Here is a 16,767-nt window from a genome sequence, read left to right on the forward strand (position 1 = left end):
TCTTTTCTCTGTGTAAACATGTCTGCACACTGGCTTTCTTTCTTACTGAATGTCCTCTCTGGCCATATTGAAGAATGTGCTTACTGTACTGTTTCATTAAACTGCTGTGTTATCGGGTAATTGTTTAAACATAATGCCATAGCACTATCAAAAGGAAAGGTGAACTAATGGCATTTGCAAATGTCAGGGATTATCTTAACACTTTTATTATAGTTTATAAAAAGTAGGTTCAGGGCATTTCATGGCAATTATTTCTACAGAAATTGGTTATTTAAATAAATTGCTAATTATCTGAAGATGACAGTATTGAAAATGCTACTAATGAGTTGTTTAATAAATGTAGCTTGTGGTGGCCACCTACAGGTTGAAAATAGAAAGAACATATAGATTATGCTGAGTGAAGTCCATATATATTTTCCCTCCAGTAACAGATTTAAAGACATCAAGCTCTTCAGGCCATTATTGAGTCTCAGACAGTATAATGAGTTTCTACGTTATCCACAGCTTATGTCTTTTCCTGATCAAATTCCACTTTGCCACTGTAATTCTCTTTTTCTGATCATCCTTGAATATTTTTGTCAGTAGTTATAGCTAGTATAGTTTTATAATTTATCATCCAAATTGGGATACTTTCAGAGTAAAAGAGAATGCTGTTTATAATCACATCATGTAATCACAAATAAGTACAGGTATAATAAACTGGGTATCTCCTGGGCAAACTAGACCATATGGCCATACTAGTTATGGCAATTATTTTAGCTCTAATTTAATTCCTACCCAACAATTAATATACTGCTAATTTACATAATGCTAATGTTCTTGGTTTTATCATACCTGGATAATATATCCTGATTAGTTATAGAAATGTTAACTCTTTTTTTGTGAAAATTTATATATAAAAAGCTTACCATAAAGAAGAAACAAAGTGTTGTGGTTAAGAACATGATATTGGTAGGGAGGTAGGCCTGGATTCAAATTCAGAACCCACAGTCCTTAACAGTGTGATCTTGAGGGGGTGACTTTTATCCCTGATGAATCTCACCTCACACATTCATAGAAACTTAGACAGAAATAGCTATTTCATTGTAATACCATCAGGACTTTGTATGCAAAAATACATAAGAAAATAGCCGGCCCCAAAAGAGTAAGCACCCAAAAGAGAAGTCCTTATGTTTAATAAATTTAATGTTAAAAATTTATCTTAACTCATATCTAGGAGATTAATACCAGTAAAGACCAAGTGTTCATCCCTATGTGTTCATAGCTGAATAACTGGTCAGTTTTCTGGTTTGCCAGTAATTTAACTTGTATATACTCTGAGCCAGGGACTATGCTGAGCACTTTCCATGAAACATGTAATGTAATTCTCTCCATATGGCTATAATAGTATTGGTATTAGTGTCCCTGTTTCACAGGTAGAGGAAACTGATGCCTTAGGAAGTTACAAGCTTGCTCAAAGTTATGATAGTGCAAAGCAACTGAGCAGAGACTTAAGCCTAATTGGTTGGACTTCAGTACCTGTGCTGTTACCATTAGGCCAAACCAATAGTGGTTTCCTTAAGTAAAGATGCTATAAGAAGGCTCTTTGTAATTGCCGCACTGTTGCTTTTCAATAAAAACTGAAAAGTGGGGACTTTCAAATCACAGAATTTTGATTTATAATCATATTCTAACCATTTTTAACTAAGATGTGTGACACTGGGCAGGTTACTTATTCATGTTGAGCTTCCATTTCTTTATACACAAAGCAAAAGTGACAGAGTCTACCTTCACCCAGTTGAAAGGGTTAAATAACACACAGATCATGAACCCTGCTCTAGTCTCTACCGTGGGGAAGTCACTCTTCCCATTAACATCAGCTGACTCTTTCAGAAAGGAAAACAGCCCCTTGTCGGTGCATTATTAATTTTATTGCTTTGAAATAAAATGCCTGATTCATATTGGGCACTCAGTTCTGGAATATGAATTGACTGTGAACATATGGAAGGCATAATGTAGCAGGTAAGCATAAATATAAAAATAGAGACGGGAAATCATGAAAATTTAACTTTTAACCTTTTGATAAGAAAATATTCATTAAAAAAAAAAACAAAATAACAGTATAAAACAATTTATTTCATTTTTGTCATTTATTCTCTATAGATTTTATATCTCTACATATACCTTAGGTCCTTTTAGTGCTTCACTTTCTGGTTGATTTATGCAAATGTTCTCAGAGGACCTTAATCCATGTGTAAAGATCTATTTTTAAATGGCTGTGCTTCACATATTTATCAGTATATTAGCTTCATTAACATTTTAAACTTGTTTCAATAAAGTATAAATTTGTTGGTGCTTGATTTATGTGTTATGTGTGTTTCATAAAAATCAATCTCTCAACTCTTAAATCCTTGATATTCTTGATTTGCTAACATTTTCTTTCTTCTGGATGATATGGAAACTATTAACAATTAGGCAGTCAAAGTTCAATTTCTAATGAATTTGTTATCCACTTAATTCATTATATTTTAATTAATGTAAGCAAATTAAAACTACATTTTATTTTTGTATACACAGTGAGCACGAGTGAGTATTATAACCCAATTTCTGTTTTATTGCCAGCTAGAGCTATTATCAGAGAGTTTATTGTGGACTTAGTTCTACAATTAATTGTGTAACAGTAGCTGTCCTAGGAGTCAAATGATTAGGGGAAAAACAAACAGAATTAGACTCAATTATTCAAAATTCCAGTTATCCAACATTAGCATATGTTCCACACTATCTTGCCCATTAAAAATTCCTTTTCTCTCCAAGGATTTAGTCATGCAAAGTAAATCTTTGCCTCCATTTCACCAATAAACTTGAATTCTGATGTTGTCATTAAAAATTCTTGTATATTGCTTTTGTGCATGGATTTTTTATTGCCAAAGAGAATTCTTAAATGTATTGACATTTACCTTTGAGAATTCTGCCTTTGGAGTCAAAGAAACCTTATCAACATTATGATACTACTGAATGACAGCTGTTGGGAGAAAAAGGAGGAGCTTGTACAGTTTTCTTAAGGTATCAGAGAATATAAAGTTCTATCATAGGTATAGCACTTTTGTCTCGAACTTGAAAACAGGTTTCATGGGGTATGCATCGTGGCTCAGCAGGCTAAGCCACCACTCAGGGCGCCTGCATGCTATACTGGTGTGCCAGTTGGAGTCCCAGCTACTCCATTTCTGATCCAACTTTCAGCAAATGTATCCTGAGAGACAGCAGAAAATGGTTCAAGTGCTTGGGCCTCTACCACCCCCACAGGAGGCTCCTGACTTTGGCCTGGCTCAGCCCTGGCTGTTGTGGCCGTATGAGATGAAAGATTTCTCTCTCTCTCTCTCATTCTCCCCAGTTCAAGTGGATAAAAATAATTAAATAATAATTGCATCATTAAACACAAACAATACAAAAGCTAATATTAATATAAATTAAATAAATGCTGTCTCTGAAATCAGTTGTCCTAGAGGCTAGCAGAGATTTATAATAGAAACACTTCTACACTTTTTATTATGCTGTAGCCTGATATAAATAAATGTTAAATCATTTAATCCTGAAAGAACTGTATGAAGTTGTTATTATAATTCCCATTATTTTATAGATGAGAAAATTGAGATGCAGTGAGATTATGAAATGTTCACAAAGTTACACAGCTTCTGAGTAGTAGAGCTTGATTTGAAACTCCACAATTATTTTTCTGATACTGTGACTTGTTCATCTTTAAATAGGCTTCTTTCTAGAATTCATAATAATAGTGCTTACGATATATATGATATTTGAACAATTTTGGTTGCTTTTCCTTATGGAACATTACTACTCAACAAATAATTGGCTTCAGATAATTTACCTTGGGGGCCGGCGCCATGGCTCAATAGGCTAATCCTCTGCCTTGCGGCGTCGGCACACCGGGTTCTAGTCCCGGTCGGGGCACCGGATTCTGTCCAGGTTGCTCCTCTTCCAGGCCAGCTCTCTGCTGTGGCCAGGGAGTGCAGTGGAGGATGGCCCAAGTGCTTGGGCCCTGCACCCCGTGGGAGACCAGGAGAATACCTGGCTCCTGCTTTCGGATCAGTGCGGTGCGCCAGCGGCAGTGCACCGGCCGCGGCGGCCAGTGGAGGGTGAACCAATGGCAAAGGAAGACCTTTCTCTCTGTCTCTCTCTCTCACTGTCCACTCTTGCCTGTCAAAAAAAAAAAAAAAAAAAAAAAAAAAAAAGAAACAACAGATAATTTAGATAATTTACCTTGGAACAACCTCTTAACATCATAAAGGCTGGTATTTTGGGTTTCTATCCTGGATGTATGGTTAGAATAAAAACTAATTAACTAGGAAAAAAAAAAGCCATAGGTGCTTAATAAATATTTTGTGGATTGACACATGAGTAAGTGAATGAATAAAAAGACTGAGAAAGAATCCTGAGTAACTCATAATACATTAATGCATACACATTAATACATAATATTATAGCTAATGGTAAGAGTTTTAAAATACTTTCATCAGAATTACATTGATTAACTTAATTGAAAATCACTGCCTTACCAAATGGTTTTCTTTTTTTTTTTTTTTTAAACATTTCTTTATTTATTTGAAAGGGTTACACAGAGAAAGAGAGGCAGAGAGAGAGAGAGAGAGAGAGAGAGGTCTTCCATCCACTGGTTCACTCCCCAATTGGCCTCAACGGCTGGAGCTGCGCCAGTCCAAAGCCAGGAGCCAGCAGCTTCTTCTGGATCTCCCACATGGGTGCATGGGCCCAAGACTTGGGCCATTTTGAGCTGCTATCCCAGGCCATAGCAGAGAGCTGGATCAGAAGCAGAGCAGCTGGACTCAAACTGGCACCATTATGGGATGCCGGCACTGCAGGTAGAGGCTTTACCTGCTATGGCACAGTGCCGGCCCCCGAGATGGTTTTCTAAAACATGAGTCAATCCAAAATATTTTGTGCAGTTTATCAAAACAGACCTATGAATTCTACACATTGATTTGTGTTTCCATTGTGACTACATGGAAAGCCTGGATTGATTTTAGATCAAAAGTTCACCTACTCCACCATCTATTCCATGACAGCCACTTCAGTGCAAATCAGAATTCTTGGCAGCAATGTCACAACTCAAAGATACAGTTACTTCTTCATTTCTTTGAACCTGCAGCTTGTTGCAAAAAAGGGAGGACTTAGAATGACTTCATTTTTATTGGAGTGTTTCACACAGTTTGAAACAGAATGGTTTCATAGGACTGAATTTCCCATCAAGTTTTTGTGGTTACAGTCATGTAGATGCAGGCTTAATTTAAATCACATGTTCATTTAAGCTTATAGGATTTTAATTGCTTGAATTAAACCTTATTGTTTTCCTAAGGATAGAGTCCACATACACATTCTTCGAGCCTCTGAAACTGGCTTCTTTCTCCCTAATCTTTGGTTTAAAATCATTAATCACTGCAGCATCAGTAAAATTTCTCAAATCTTTACCTCAATAACTGATCCTAGAAATCTTTATGCATTTAATATGGAATTGATATAAATATTGCTTTCTACCCACAGTATAAATTTTATCTTGACTGTATTATTTCTCTCTATATATATATGTCATTTAACAATTTCAAAAGAACTTTATAAATATACCTTCAGTTTCCTTCCAGAAACTTTTCTTGGTGATGAAAGTCATTTTTAAAACCCATTCCCTATAAAACGCAGAGAACTGCTAGATTATATTTCATTTTGAATCAGCTTAGTTTAAAAAAAAAACACACACACACACAAATGATCTTTACCGTGAAGGAAAAAAACATGGAATATATCATGAGCCAGCCACAGAAGGGTCCATACCTTCACTTTTGGATCACATTTCCTCAGAGAAAATAATTACTCTTAATTTTTAGAAAGACACCTTTATTAGTTTGAAAGGTTTTCATAGTCATTAGGTAGATTAGATTTAGAAAAAGAAGAAAAACGTGATATAGAAAATGTCGTATTGACCTAATTGAACATCTTCAAATGCCAACGAAGATTTGCTGATGTTTTTTAACACCTGTGTAATAATCTTGCCCTTTAAATGTAACTGGTTAAATTTTTAAAACTGTGTCCTGGGATTTTGTCATTTGATGTCCATTAATATCAACTGAAATATGCGGCCAAATCCCTGTATACCACTTTGAAATTTTACCCCTTAGTGTTAATGATAGTCTTCTAACAGTGCAGTTAGAAATAAATTATTTATCTGCTGAGCTCAAATTTCCTTTAGTCTCTGGGGTCAACTAAATAAAGGGAAAAAGAATCCCAACATTTCTTTATTACTTCAAAGTAACATGTATGTAAAGAAGCCCTTAGCTTAGTATGTGTTGAGTATGTCATTTATGCAGAGAGTACTATATGTCTGCTTAAATGTTTAACTTGTAGATTTTTCTTTAAAATGCTTTCCTTTAACTTTAATTCTAACTTAAATTTCTTTTTAGTACATCTAAAGATACGTATATGAGCATAAATGTGTATGTGTGTTCTAACAATAAATTCTTCTGTCCAATGTGTTAACTCTTCTATGGTTGAGACACAGAGACCATGAAGAAATCCTTGATCAATATTTTGATATAGAAATAGAATCTTAATATCCAGTTTCTCATGTGTCCTTACTTAATACCTTATATTCTAAGTGTCTCTTATGGAATCCTTAAGTGTCAGCATTGACTATGAAATATTAACATCTAGAGGAAGTTAATAGGTGTGGAAGCAAGTAGACATTCCAATAAACATCTTGATGTTCAATGTAAAAGCATTACTTATACATAAGTTTAATTTTATCTGAAATGAATAAGAGCAGAAAAAGGAAGCCACTGATTTTTAAGACTTTTTTTTAAAAAGAAGTCTGAGGTTCACAAAAAAAATCGAGAAGAAGATATAAGAATGTACTGTCTGCAAAAATACATCACATCCCCTGTCATTAGCTTGCTCCACTGGAGTGGTGATTTGTTACAGCTGATGAACCTGCATGGATGCATGATTATTGCCACACAAACTCCATACTTTACATTAGGGTTTACTCTTGGTGTTATACATTCTATGAGTAAATAAATGTTTTATTTTTGACAGGCAGGGTTGGTGAGAGAGAGAAAGACAGAGAGAAAGGTCTTCCTTCCATTGGTTCACCCCCCAAATGGCCACTACAGCAGGTGCTCTGCGCCAATCCAAAGCTAGGAGCCAGGTGCTTCTCCTGGTCTCCCATGGGGTGCAGGGCCCAAGCACTTGGGCCATCCTCCACTGCACTCCCTGGCCACAGCAGAGAGCTGGACTGGAAGAGGAGCAACTGGAACAGAACTGGGGCCCCAACCGGGACTAGAACCCTGGGGGTGCCAGCGCCACAGGCGGTGGATTAGCCTAGTGAGCCACAGTGCCGGCCAACAAATATATAACAATATGCATTATCATTTCATCTGCCTAGTCTTCCCTTTCTTCACAATCAACCATTGATCTTTTTATGGTCTCCATTTTTTTTTGCATTTTCCAGAATGTCATATGCAGATGCTCCTTGGCTTAACAAGGAATTACATCATGATAAATCTTTCATCATATGTTGAAAATATCTTAAGTTGAAAATGTACTTAATGTCCAACTCCCTAAACATCACAGTTTAGCATTCCAGTATACAGTAGGGTCCTGGTTGTTTACCTTCATGATAGCATGGCTTGCTCCAGCACTGGGAGAGAGGATTGTGTTATTGCTATCTGGGCAAAAGATCAAAATTCAAAAATTTAAATATGATTTCTACTCAATTTTGCATCATTGTAAAGTAAAAAAAACTATTAGGTCAAGCCATCATAAGTTAGGGAACATGAGTAATTGGAATCACATTCATGTGGCCTTGTTAGATTGAAAGACTGACTTTAAGGAAAGCTCAGAGTCCTTCCTCAACGTGAGCCCTCCAGTGAATATACATTCATAATACTGTTGATTATGCTTGTGGTGGTGGAGATTATGATGAAGTACTCACCACTTGAGGCTGAACTAGTTCCTTGTTTGTGTTTGTGGAGCTCTGATTTAAGGCAATGCCAAATTTTTACACAAATAGGTATAGCTTTAGCTAAAATAAAATCTATTTAAAGGACCACTGACGTGATTGAAGACCAGAAATATCAAAATTTTATACCTCTTTTATGAAGAAATTCGTTTGCTCAGGGATGTCTAACATTTGAGGCCCTGAAGTAGCTTTAGTACAGTATATTCATTTTTTAATTGACACTATCAATCTCTGCAGTTTTCCTGACTACTAGGGAATTACATACTGATATGAATGTAACATATTGATAATGTATAGCAAGTGAAAATATGAAAAACTAAACACATGCATTCTAATTACTGTCTTTTAGTAAATTAACTTGGTTAAAACTGTCTAATATGTGAAAAATTAGATTAGGCTCACTCTGTTTCTTCAAATTGTGGGAATAAATGGAAAAAGCAATATGGAATGTGTAAGTTCCTCAGCACCTTGCTTGTTTTGCACTATCTGTATTCACACCAGCTGCTTTATCCTTTGCAGAAACATAACAGAGCTGTATGTCTATTTATGTACTGTATTTGATTGTTTTTCTTTTTCAAAATCTGCTCCTCCTCATTCTTTTTAAAACAGATGCTTGAATGTTCCGTACAATCTTTTACACATTACTGTATATCAGATTGTAAATGCATATATTTTATGTGAGTGTTCTCGAGTTGCTATACCCATTTGAATAGCCTGTTTGCATTCGATCATATCCTCAAAGTCCTTAAAATAAATACATACCCTCTGACAAATTAACATACTTTGAAACGTAACATTTATACATTTTACATGTATACATCTTAAGTAAAGAAATTTGAAATGTGTCCAGTACAGCACTGTCATTGCATTGTGGTAAATAAGATAAGCCAGGGCCGGCACAGTGGCTCACTTGGTTAATCCTCTGCCTGTGGCACCAGCATCCCATATGGTCACCGGGTTCTAGTCCCGGTTGCTCCACTTCTATTCCAGCTCTCTGCTGTGGCCCAGGAAGGCAGTAGAGGATGGCCCAAGTGCTTGGGCCCTACACCCTCATGGGAGACCAGGAGGAGACACCTGGATCCTGGCTTCAGATCTGTGCAGTGCAGCAGCCGCAGCACACCGGCCGTAGAGGCCATTTGGGGGTGAACCAACTGAAGGAAGACCTTTCTCTCTGTTTCTCTCTCTCACTGTCTAACACTGCCTGTCAAAATAAAAAAAAAAAATAAGATAAACCAGTGTGCTCTAGCTGTCAATGCTAACTGTGAATTATTGTCATCTTCTACAGGCACAGCAATCAGACCTATTGCTTTGAGAGCGGTGACTGCCATTGCTCGTGCTTTGCCTGGATTCCCCATTTTGGCCACTGGTGGAATTGACTCAGCCGAAAGTGGTCTTCAGTTTCTCCACAGCGGTGCTTCAGTACTCCAGGTAGTACTTGTGTTTGTCTTTTATTAGAAAGCTCTGTCTCACATATACATACAGACAGCAAATACATTCATTTATGGCCTCCTGAGAAAGAGGTAGTGCAGGATCAAAATGGTAGTACTCACTAAGTTCCTCTGGTGTGTCGAGAACAATCCAAAGGTTCACTTCTTATCCTAATGAGGCCTTGAATCTTTTTCTTATGTGTATACTTACTCATCTGTTTATATGATAAATGCCATCAGGTACCAAAATCCATACTATACTACCAGATAAAAAATAAATATGTAAGGTAATCTGGGTAAAAAAGAAAAATCTCAAAATGAAGTTATAGCTAAATCAAAGGTAAGGCCAGTACACTCTAAGTGTGCCATAAGGTACTCAAGTGATCATCAATTTTGATTCTGCAGTTACTGGAAAAATATAAAGGAAATTGGTGTTCAGCTTCTTGTAGTACAAAGCTGAAGGAAATTCTTCCATTGTTTGAAAAAGATGTTTTGAGAGGTAACAAATTGTGTTCTTAATATCAACTCCATAAATAATAAAATTAGGTTATTTTAAAATTATTTATATATTTGTTTTCATAATGTTATTCAACATGGACCTAATATTTTTAGTGCTTGTTAAGCATAAGCATTTTTCTGGGAGGCCAGATATGCAGCTTTTGTGTCTAACTTGACCCATTGATGACATTTTTTATATGACTAGACTGAGAAATCTCAGGTAATACTCCATTAATATGACTTCTTACTACCTAGCATTAATGTTAATTGAAAAGCAGAGAGTTTAGCCTCATTTACATTCTGTGGCAAAAAAAAAAAGTGGAGTCAAATATCTCAGGCTACTTTGACAATCATAATTAATATTGTATTATACTTCCCATCTAAGATAGAAATACTACATATCAAAATGCAAATGGAGTCAGAATTATGCTTCTAAGAAGATAGATTCAGTTTTCTTAGTTTTCTCAATGCTTCTCACTAAATACACTAAAAGTCCTTAGTCATATAAAACTAATATACAAAACTCTGAAAGGTAGAGAGAAGTCAGACTGGTTAGGGATCTCAAAATCCAGGGAACTGCACAGAAGGTGCCTGCATTTTTGTTTGGCTGTTACCTTACGTATCCCACACTTGGAGCAAAAAATCCCAGCAGTCCAGAAGCAACCATAGGTTCAGAACAAAACAATCTGCTCCCTCTGGCCAAAGAACCAGGGAAGGAGGAGCCTTGTAAAACAAAACGTTTAGTTAATAAAAGCTCTGCTGCAGCCAAAAACCACACATGAATACTGTATTCCCACATTTATCCATGCAAGCAAATTACAAGTCAAGTCTTAGACTTCCAACCTTACCAGGTAGCCCCCAGTCCCCACTGAACATTAATGAGGGTCTCTCTTTTGGGAGGCTTGGACACACACTGCCTCCTAAAAGCAATGAAGTATACCTCCTTCTCCCCTCTAGGTTGAGTTATAGGAGGTCCAGGGAGAGTTAGGCCTTTCATCACCAACCTGTGGTAGAAAAGTACTCACCTAGCCTCCTCCCCATGATGTCAGTGAAGGCCAAGTGCAGAACAGTCACAAGGCATTCTTGCGAAACCTCACATCCATCGAGTTATCAATAGAGGCTTAGTGTTACTCTTTCCCAAAAGTCACAAAGATCCATGAACTTTGCGTGTTGAGGAAAGCAAATGGGGCACCTGGGCTTCTATCTGAAAGTAAGGAGGTAGTGCCCTCCCCTTCCCCTGCCAAGTTAGTGTCAAGGAAAGGCTGCCAAAGAGACAATTCAAACAAAATCAACAGTTTCTTAATCTAATACCTAAAATGTCAAGATTTCAATTGAGGATCACTCATACCAGGATCCATGAAGATCTCAAGTCTAATGATTAAAAAAGTATCAGTAAATGCCAATACCATGATGACAAAAATGTTAGGATTATTAGATGAAGATTTTAAAGTAGTCTTCATAAAATGAACTAGCAAGCAATTACAAACATACCAGAAACAGATGAAAACACCCTGAACATGCAAAGAGAAGATAAAACAAATGGAAATGATAAGATTGAAAAATTCAGTAATGAAAATACAAAAACTCAGTGTGCTCAACAGAATAGAGAGAACAGAAGAAAAATAAAAAGCAGTCAACAAGATGATAGAGCAGTAGAAATTAACCAGTCTGAAAAGCAGAGATAAACGTATTGAGAAAAAGAATAAACAGACCCTCAGGGACATGTGGGGCTATAACAAAAGATTTTACATCTCTGTCTCCAGAGTCCCAGAGTAGAGGTGAAAGGAGATGGGGATAAAAAGGAAAAGATGGCTGAGTAGTCCTCAATTTTTGCAGAAGGTACAGTGTATAAAGAAGCCAAAGGAATCCCAAATAGGATAGACCCCCCCCCTCAAAATCATACCAAAATACATCATAGTCAAACTTCTGAAAACTAAAGACAAAGAAATTGGAAACACCTTGTGAGAAATGAAACCTCTTGTATACATAGACAATTCTAGTGATGTGAATTGTTTCATCAGAAGGTATAAAAACTTGAGACAAATTTTTTTCCCAAACTGAAAGAAAAGAACTATCAACTTAGTATCCTGTTCCTTCAGGAATGGAGAGGAAATCAAGACATTCTCAAGAAAAACAAGAAGACATTCTCATTCTGAAGAAAAACTAAGAGAATTCATTGCTAGGAAACTTTAGCTGAAAGAATGCCTAAATGAAGTTCCTGAAGAAAAAGATGATAGAAGGTGGGCACTTTGGGAAACCAGAAAGGAAAGAATATGGAGTAGTTTCTTAAAAAAGGAACCTAGAAGATAGCAAATTTTAAGACATTAGTATGACGTAAATTTATTTTTATGAACACATACAAATGCATGGATGTGAGGCTACAAATGTGTTGAATGAGTTCCCAATGCACTACAGCTCAAGCCAAACATGTGATCATGGGAAAGTCACACATGAAAGTGATGGTTGTCTACTGTCTACACAGCACGGGCAGTAGCTGCTGCTACAGAGTATTTCCACAATCTATCCAAGAGTGAAATAATTTCATGCATTTTCGATTGACACCAACTGTGGCATGAAGGATGAAAATGTAGCTAAAGTCACATGCTTAGTTCTGGCCGCAAAAGCCAATCCTGTTCTCCCTGACCATGCTATCTGTCCCTCCTCATAGGAACTATAGGTTGGATTGTCAGTAAAATAAATCTTTCACACCTACTCAAAGCTCATGTGTTTAAGCTACAATTTACTTGTCACAATTAGGTTTCAAAGAAGAAATGTAAAAATGTGAATAAATAAATCAGCAGACTGTGTCCTTAGGGCAGCTGTAGATGCATGCCCAGTGTGTGAAGCCCCTGTGTAAACCAAGAGTCTTCAAAAAAATTTAAGGAAAATGCATGTTATGGAAAAGCTATGCATGAACTTCAAAAATTGCATCAAAATGAACACTTTTTCATTCCTTTTTTCCTGAAAATTTAAAAAAATTTTTGTGTATTCTCATAATAATGTGTGGTGAAATCATTATTCAAATTTCAGTCTCAGGCTTTTCAGATTCACCCAAACTATCTTCAGAAAATGAAGGCTGTTGTATTCTGTATATGCATGAACACTGAAACCGAACTCAGTACAAGAGGGACAGTTCTGGGAAGAGGCCTTTGTTGTGTGCCCTGTGATTTCTCCAGGGAAGTCTAAAGTTCCTTTGCCTCTTTCTCTCTCCATGGACTCTTGCTTTGGTGTTTTCTGAACTTCTGGCCAGTATGTGGTTGTCATGACTCAGGCCCACCCCACATAGTGATCTTTTAGCTCCAGTTCCTATATGAAGTGTGTCACTAGCTTAATGTCTGTTGGCTCAGAGGCCCAAGGTCCTACTGTAAGCCATTGGTTATCCTCTGTATTGGCCATTTCATATGTAGTAGGAATATACTAAATTAATTCATTGAGTTAACATGCTAAATGAATGTGCTTCAATTACACTAAATGGCCCATGTGGTACAGAAACCCATTACCCCTTCAGATCTGGCTAGAAATGGTCCATAGATGTTCTATCTATGTATAATATAGCCTCCAATATGATTTTATTTAAAATGTAAAGTTCTAGAACTAGCACTGTGGCACAGGGTGTTAAGCTGCAGCCTGAGATGCACCTGAACTCCAGTTTAAGTCCCAGATACTCCATTTCTGATCCACTTCTTACTGAGTCTGGGAAGGCAGTGGAGGATGACCCAAGTACTTGACCGCTTTCCACTCATGTGGGAGACCGAGATGTATTTCCTGACTCCTTGCTTTGGCCTGGCCCCGCCCTGACTGTTGCAGCTATTTGGGGAATCAGCCGGCTGATGGAATATCTTTCATTGTCTCTCCCCTTCTCTCTGTTACTCTGCCTTTCAAGTAAATAAAAATAAATATTTTTAATTGTAAAGTTCTACACAGAGACTTTTACTAGTAGAAAATTATAATTTTTCAAGCCTACCATTAACTTAAGTCAGATATTTAACTGGCCAGAAAATATTTTTTAATCAATCTTAGCTAATGTAGGAGCTAAAAATCAGTATTAAGATATACTTAGGGTGATCATGAATTGAAAAACACTTACATTTATAATTTTGGCTCAGCATTTCAAAGGGGTGGAGACTATCAAATATTTCTATGTCTTTTCCATTGTAACAGAATTTCACCCTGCTCCACTTGGTAATTCTGGGTTATTCTAACCTTTCATTTTCTATACTTCTGGGTTGCTGAGTATTATTAGAAAAATTTCAAGTAACGCTGCCAATTGGGTTTCCTCCAAATTCACAATACTTAGTGTCAGTCGGGCTTTGGGTACTAGTCAGCATCGTTTTTTGTTCACAAACTTCCAGTCACTCTAGCAGTTAGTTAAACTCTTTTTCATATACCTCAAAGCCCTGGCCAGCACCACGGCTCACTAGGCTAATCCTCTGCCTTGCGGCTCCGGCACACCGGGTTCTAGTCCCTGTCAGGGCGCCGGATTCTGTCCCGGTTGCCCCTCTTCCAGGCCAGCTCTCTGCTGTGGCCCGGGAAGGCAGTGGAGGATGGCCCAAGTGCTTGGGCCCTGCACCCCATGGGAGACCAGGAGAAACACCTGGCTCCTGTCATCGGATCAGCGCGGTGCACCGGCCGCAGCACGCTGGCCACGGCAGCCATTGGAGGGTGAACCAATGGCAAAGGAAGACCTTTCTCTCTGTCTCTCTCTCTCACTGTCCACTCTGCCTGTTAAAAAAAAAAAAAAAACCTAAACTTCTCCAGTGTCACCCGCCCATTTCTCTGAAACCATCAATTCAGTGGCTCTTGTTTCCTTCTTTTGTTGTATAATATTTATGAAATCTACTTTTCTAACAAATTTCACTCGAAAATGAAGTATATTTTAACAGAAAGACATTTAATGAGGCAAATGAAGTGTATTTACATATCTGAATAATGGTGCTGACACACTAAAAAATAGAAATAGAAGCAGTGGGTACAGAAATAGCAATAGAGGATGTAGACATTTGGCACAGTGGTTAAGTCACTACTTGAAATACTGGCATCCTATATAGGAGCATCTGGTTCAAGTGCACGTTACTCCACTTCCAATACAGCTTCTTACTAATGCGCACCATGGGAGGCAGCAAGGGATAGCTCAAGTGTTGAAAGCCTACCCCTCATTTTGGAGACCTAACTCAGTTTCAGATTCCTGGTTTTGGAGAGTGGACCAGAGGATGCAAGAGCTCCCCATTTCTGTCTCTCAGTCTCTCTTTGTCTGTCCTTCTACTTCTCAAAATGTAAGTCTACAAATATTTTAAAAGAACATAAATCTCTTACTACTGTCTCTTCAAGTATGCCCATCACATAGATAGACTACGTAAATAGATGAGTTCACTACCAGAATAAAGTTATATGCTCAGAGTAGTAATTTCAAAATTCAGTTTTAAATGGATCTATGTATTGGAAAAAGCCATATGACTTAGAAAAAAGTACTGATAGTTTAAAAAATAGCTAAATGCTTTTAGTAAGTTGGATAATAGTTTGGAGCATTCTTTCATTATTAATGTGCATCCCAGAGAACCATTCATTCATTCAGTTATTTAGTAAATATTTGAGAGCCTACTGAATGCTTGGCACTATTGTTATAATTTGGAAAAATTCTGTGAATAAAACAGAAAGAAAAGTGTTACCTCATAAGGCTTATATTCTTCTGAGGGGAACAAGAGAATGTATAGTAAATATGAAACAAAGTAAACTGTCTGGTGTGAAAGGAGATGATAAGTTCTGTGGGAAAATTTTAAAATTCACTGAACAGGTAATGTTTATATAAAAACTGAAGATGGTAAGTTCAGGGAAATTTTCATTAGATTAAAAAAAAACTACTTTATACCTTCACTTGCTTAAAGTTTTGCTGAGAGTTTAACTGAAATGTGCAAACCATAAAATATTGTGGGCCACTTTACAGTTTATAAACTGAAATGAAAGGATGGGCATTTTAGCACAGCATGTTAAACCACTGCTTGGGATGCCTGCATCCCATTTCAGAGAGAGTGGGATTGTGTCCTGCATCAGCTTCCAATCCAGTTTCCTGTTATGGGGCATTCGAGGGGGCAGCAGATGCTGTCTTGAGTGCTTGGTTACCTGCCACCAACATAGGAGACTTAGACTGAGTTCCTGGCTCCTGTTTGCAGTCTGCCCCAGCACTGGCTGTTGCAGGCATTTGGGAAATGATCAAGCAGGTAGAAGTTAACACATATTCTCTCTCTCTCTCTCTTAATAAATAATAAAAAATGATAAGTAAACACTAAAAAAAAACCTAAAGTGCCTAATAGGGTTTCAGATTATATTTTAATGGGCCACTTTTGTTTTTTTAAATTCTTCTTAGCATTTTTAGAAATTTACCATTTCTTAGTGGAACAGTATCTTTACAGTTTATTTCTAGTATCTTATTCTTTAATATGCTTTGACAATCATGTTAACATTTTAATGATAAAATGTCCTATTTCCTTGCCTTAAAAATGCTTTGCTAAACTCTTTTTTGCTACCTCTGTGAAAAGTACCATTGGGATTTTCATTGGGATTGCACTGATTTTGTGGATAGCTTTGGGTATTATGCACATTTTTACACTTTAGCAGTAATAATCCTTCCAATACATAAACATGATGTATCTTTCCATTTATTTGTGTACTCATCAATTTCTTTCTCCATGTCTAGTTTTCAGCATACAGATATTTCATCTCTTTAGTTAAATTTATTCTTTTTAAAAATGTGTATTTATTGTTTGAAAGTCAGAGTTATCAGGGCGGGAGTAGGGAGAGACAGACAGAGATCTTCTATCTGCTGGTTCA

At 37.0% G+C, this 16,767-nt stretch overlaps 1 protein-coding gene across 2 annotated transcripts in view; it reads left to right on the forward strand.

The window, feature by feature from the left end:
* The window catches only part of DPYD (dihydropyrimidine dehydrogenase), a 962,066-nt gene that overhangs the window by 778,320 nt on the left and 166,979 nt on the right, over positions 1–16,767 (forward strand). For both annotated transcript variants that reach the window (XM_008264835.4, XM_089337035.1), the window contains exon 19: positions 9,303–9,445. In XM_008264835.4, coding sequence (XP_008263057.2) covers positions 9,303–9,445 — 143 coding nt within the window. The remainder of the gene's footprint in view (positions 1–9,302; positions 9,446–16,767) is intronic.

This window comes from Oryctolagus cuniculus, chromosome 7 (assembly GCF_051225735.1).
Source record: "Oryctolagus cuniculus isolate XC-2025 breed Fujian yellow rabbit chromosome 7, ASM5122573v1, whole genome shotgun sequence".
NCBI classification, from domain to species: Eukaryota; Metazoa; Chordata; class Mammalia; order Lagomorpha; family Leporidae; genus Oryctolagus; species Oryctolagus cuniculus.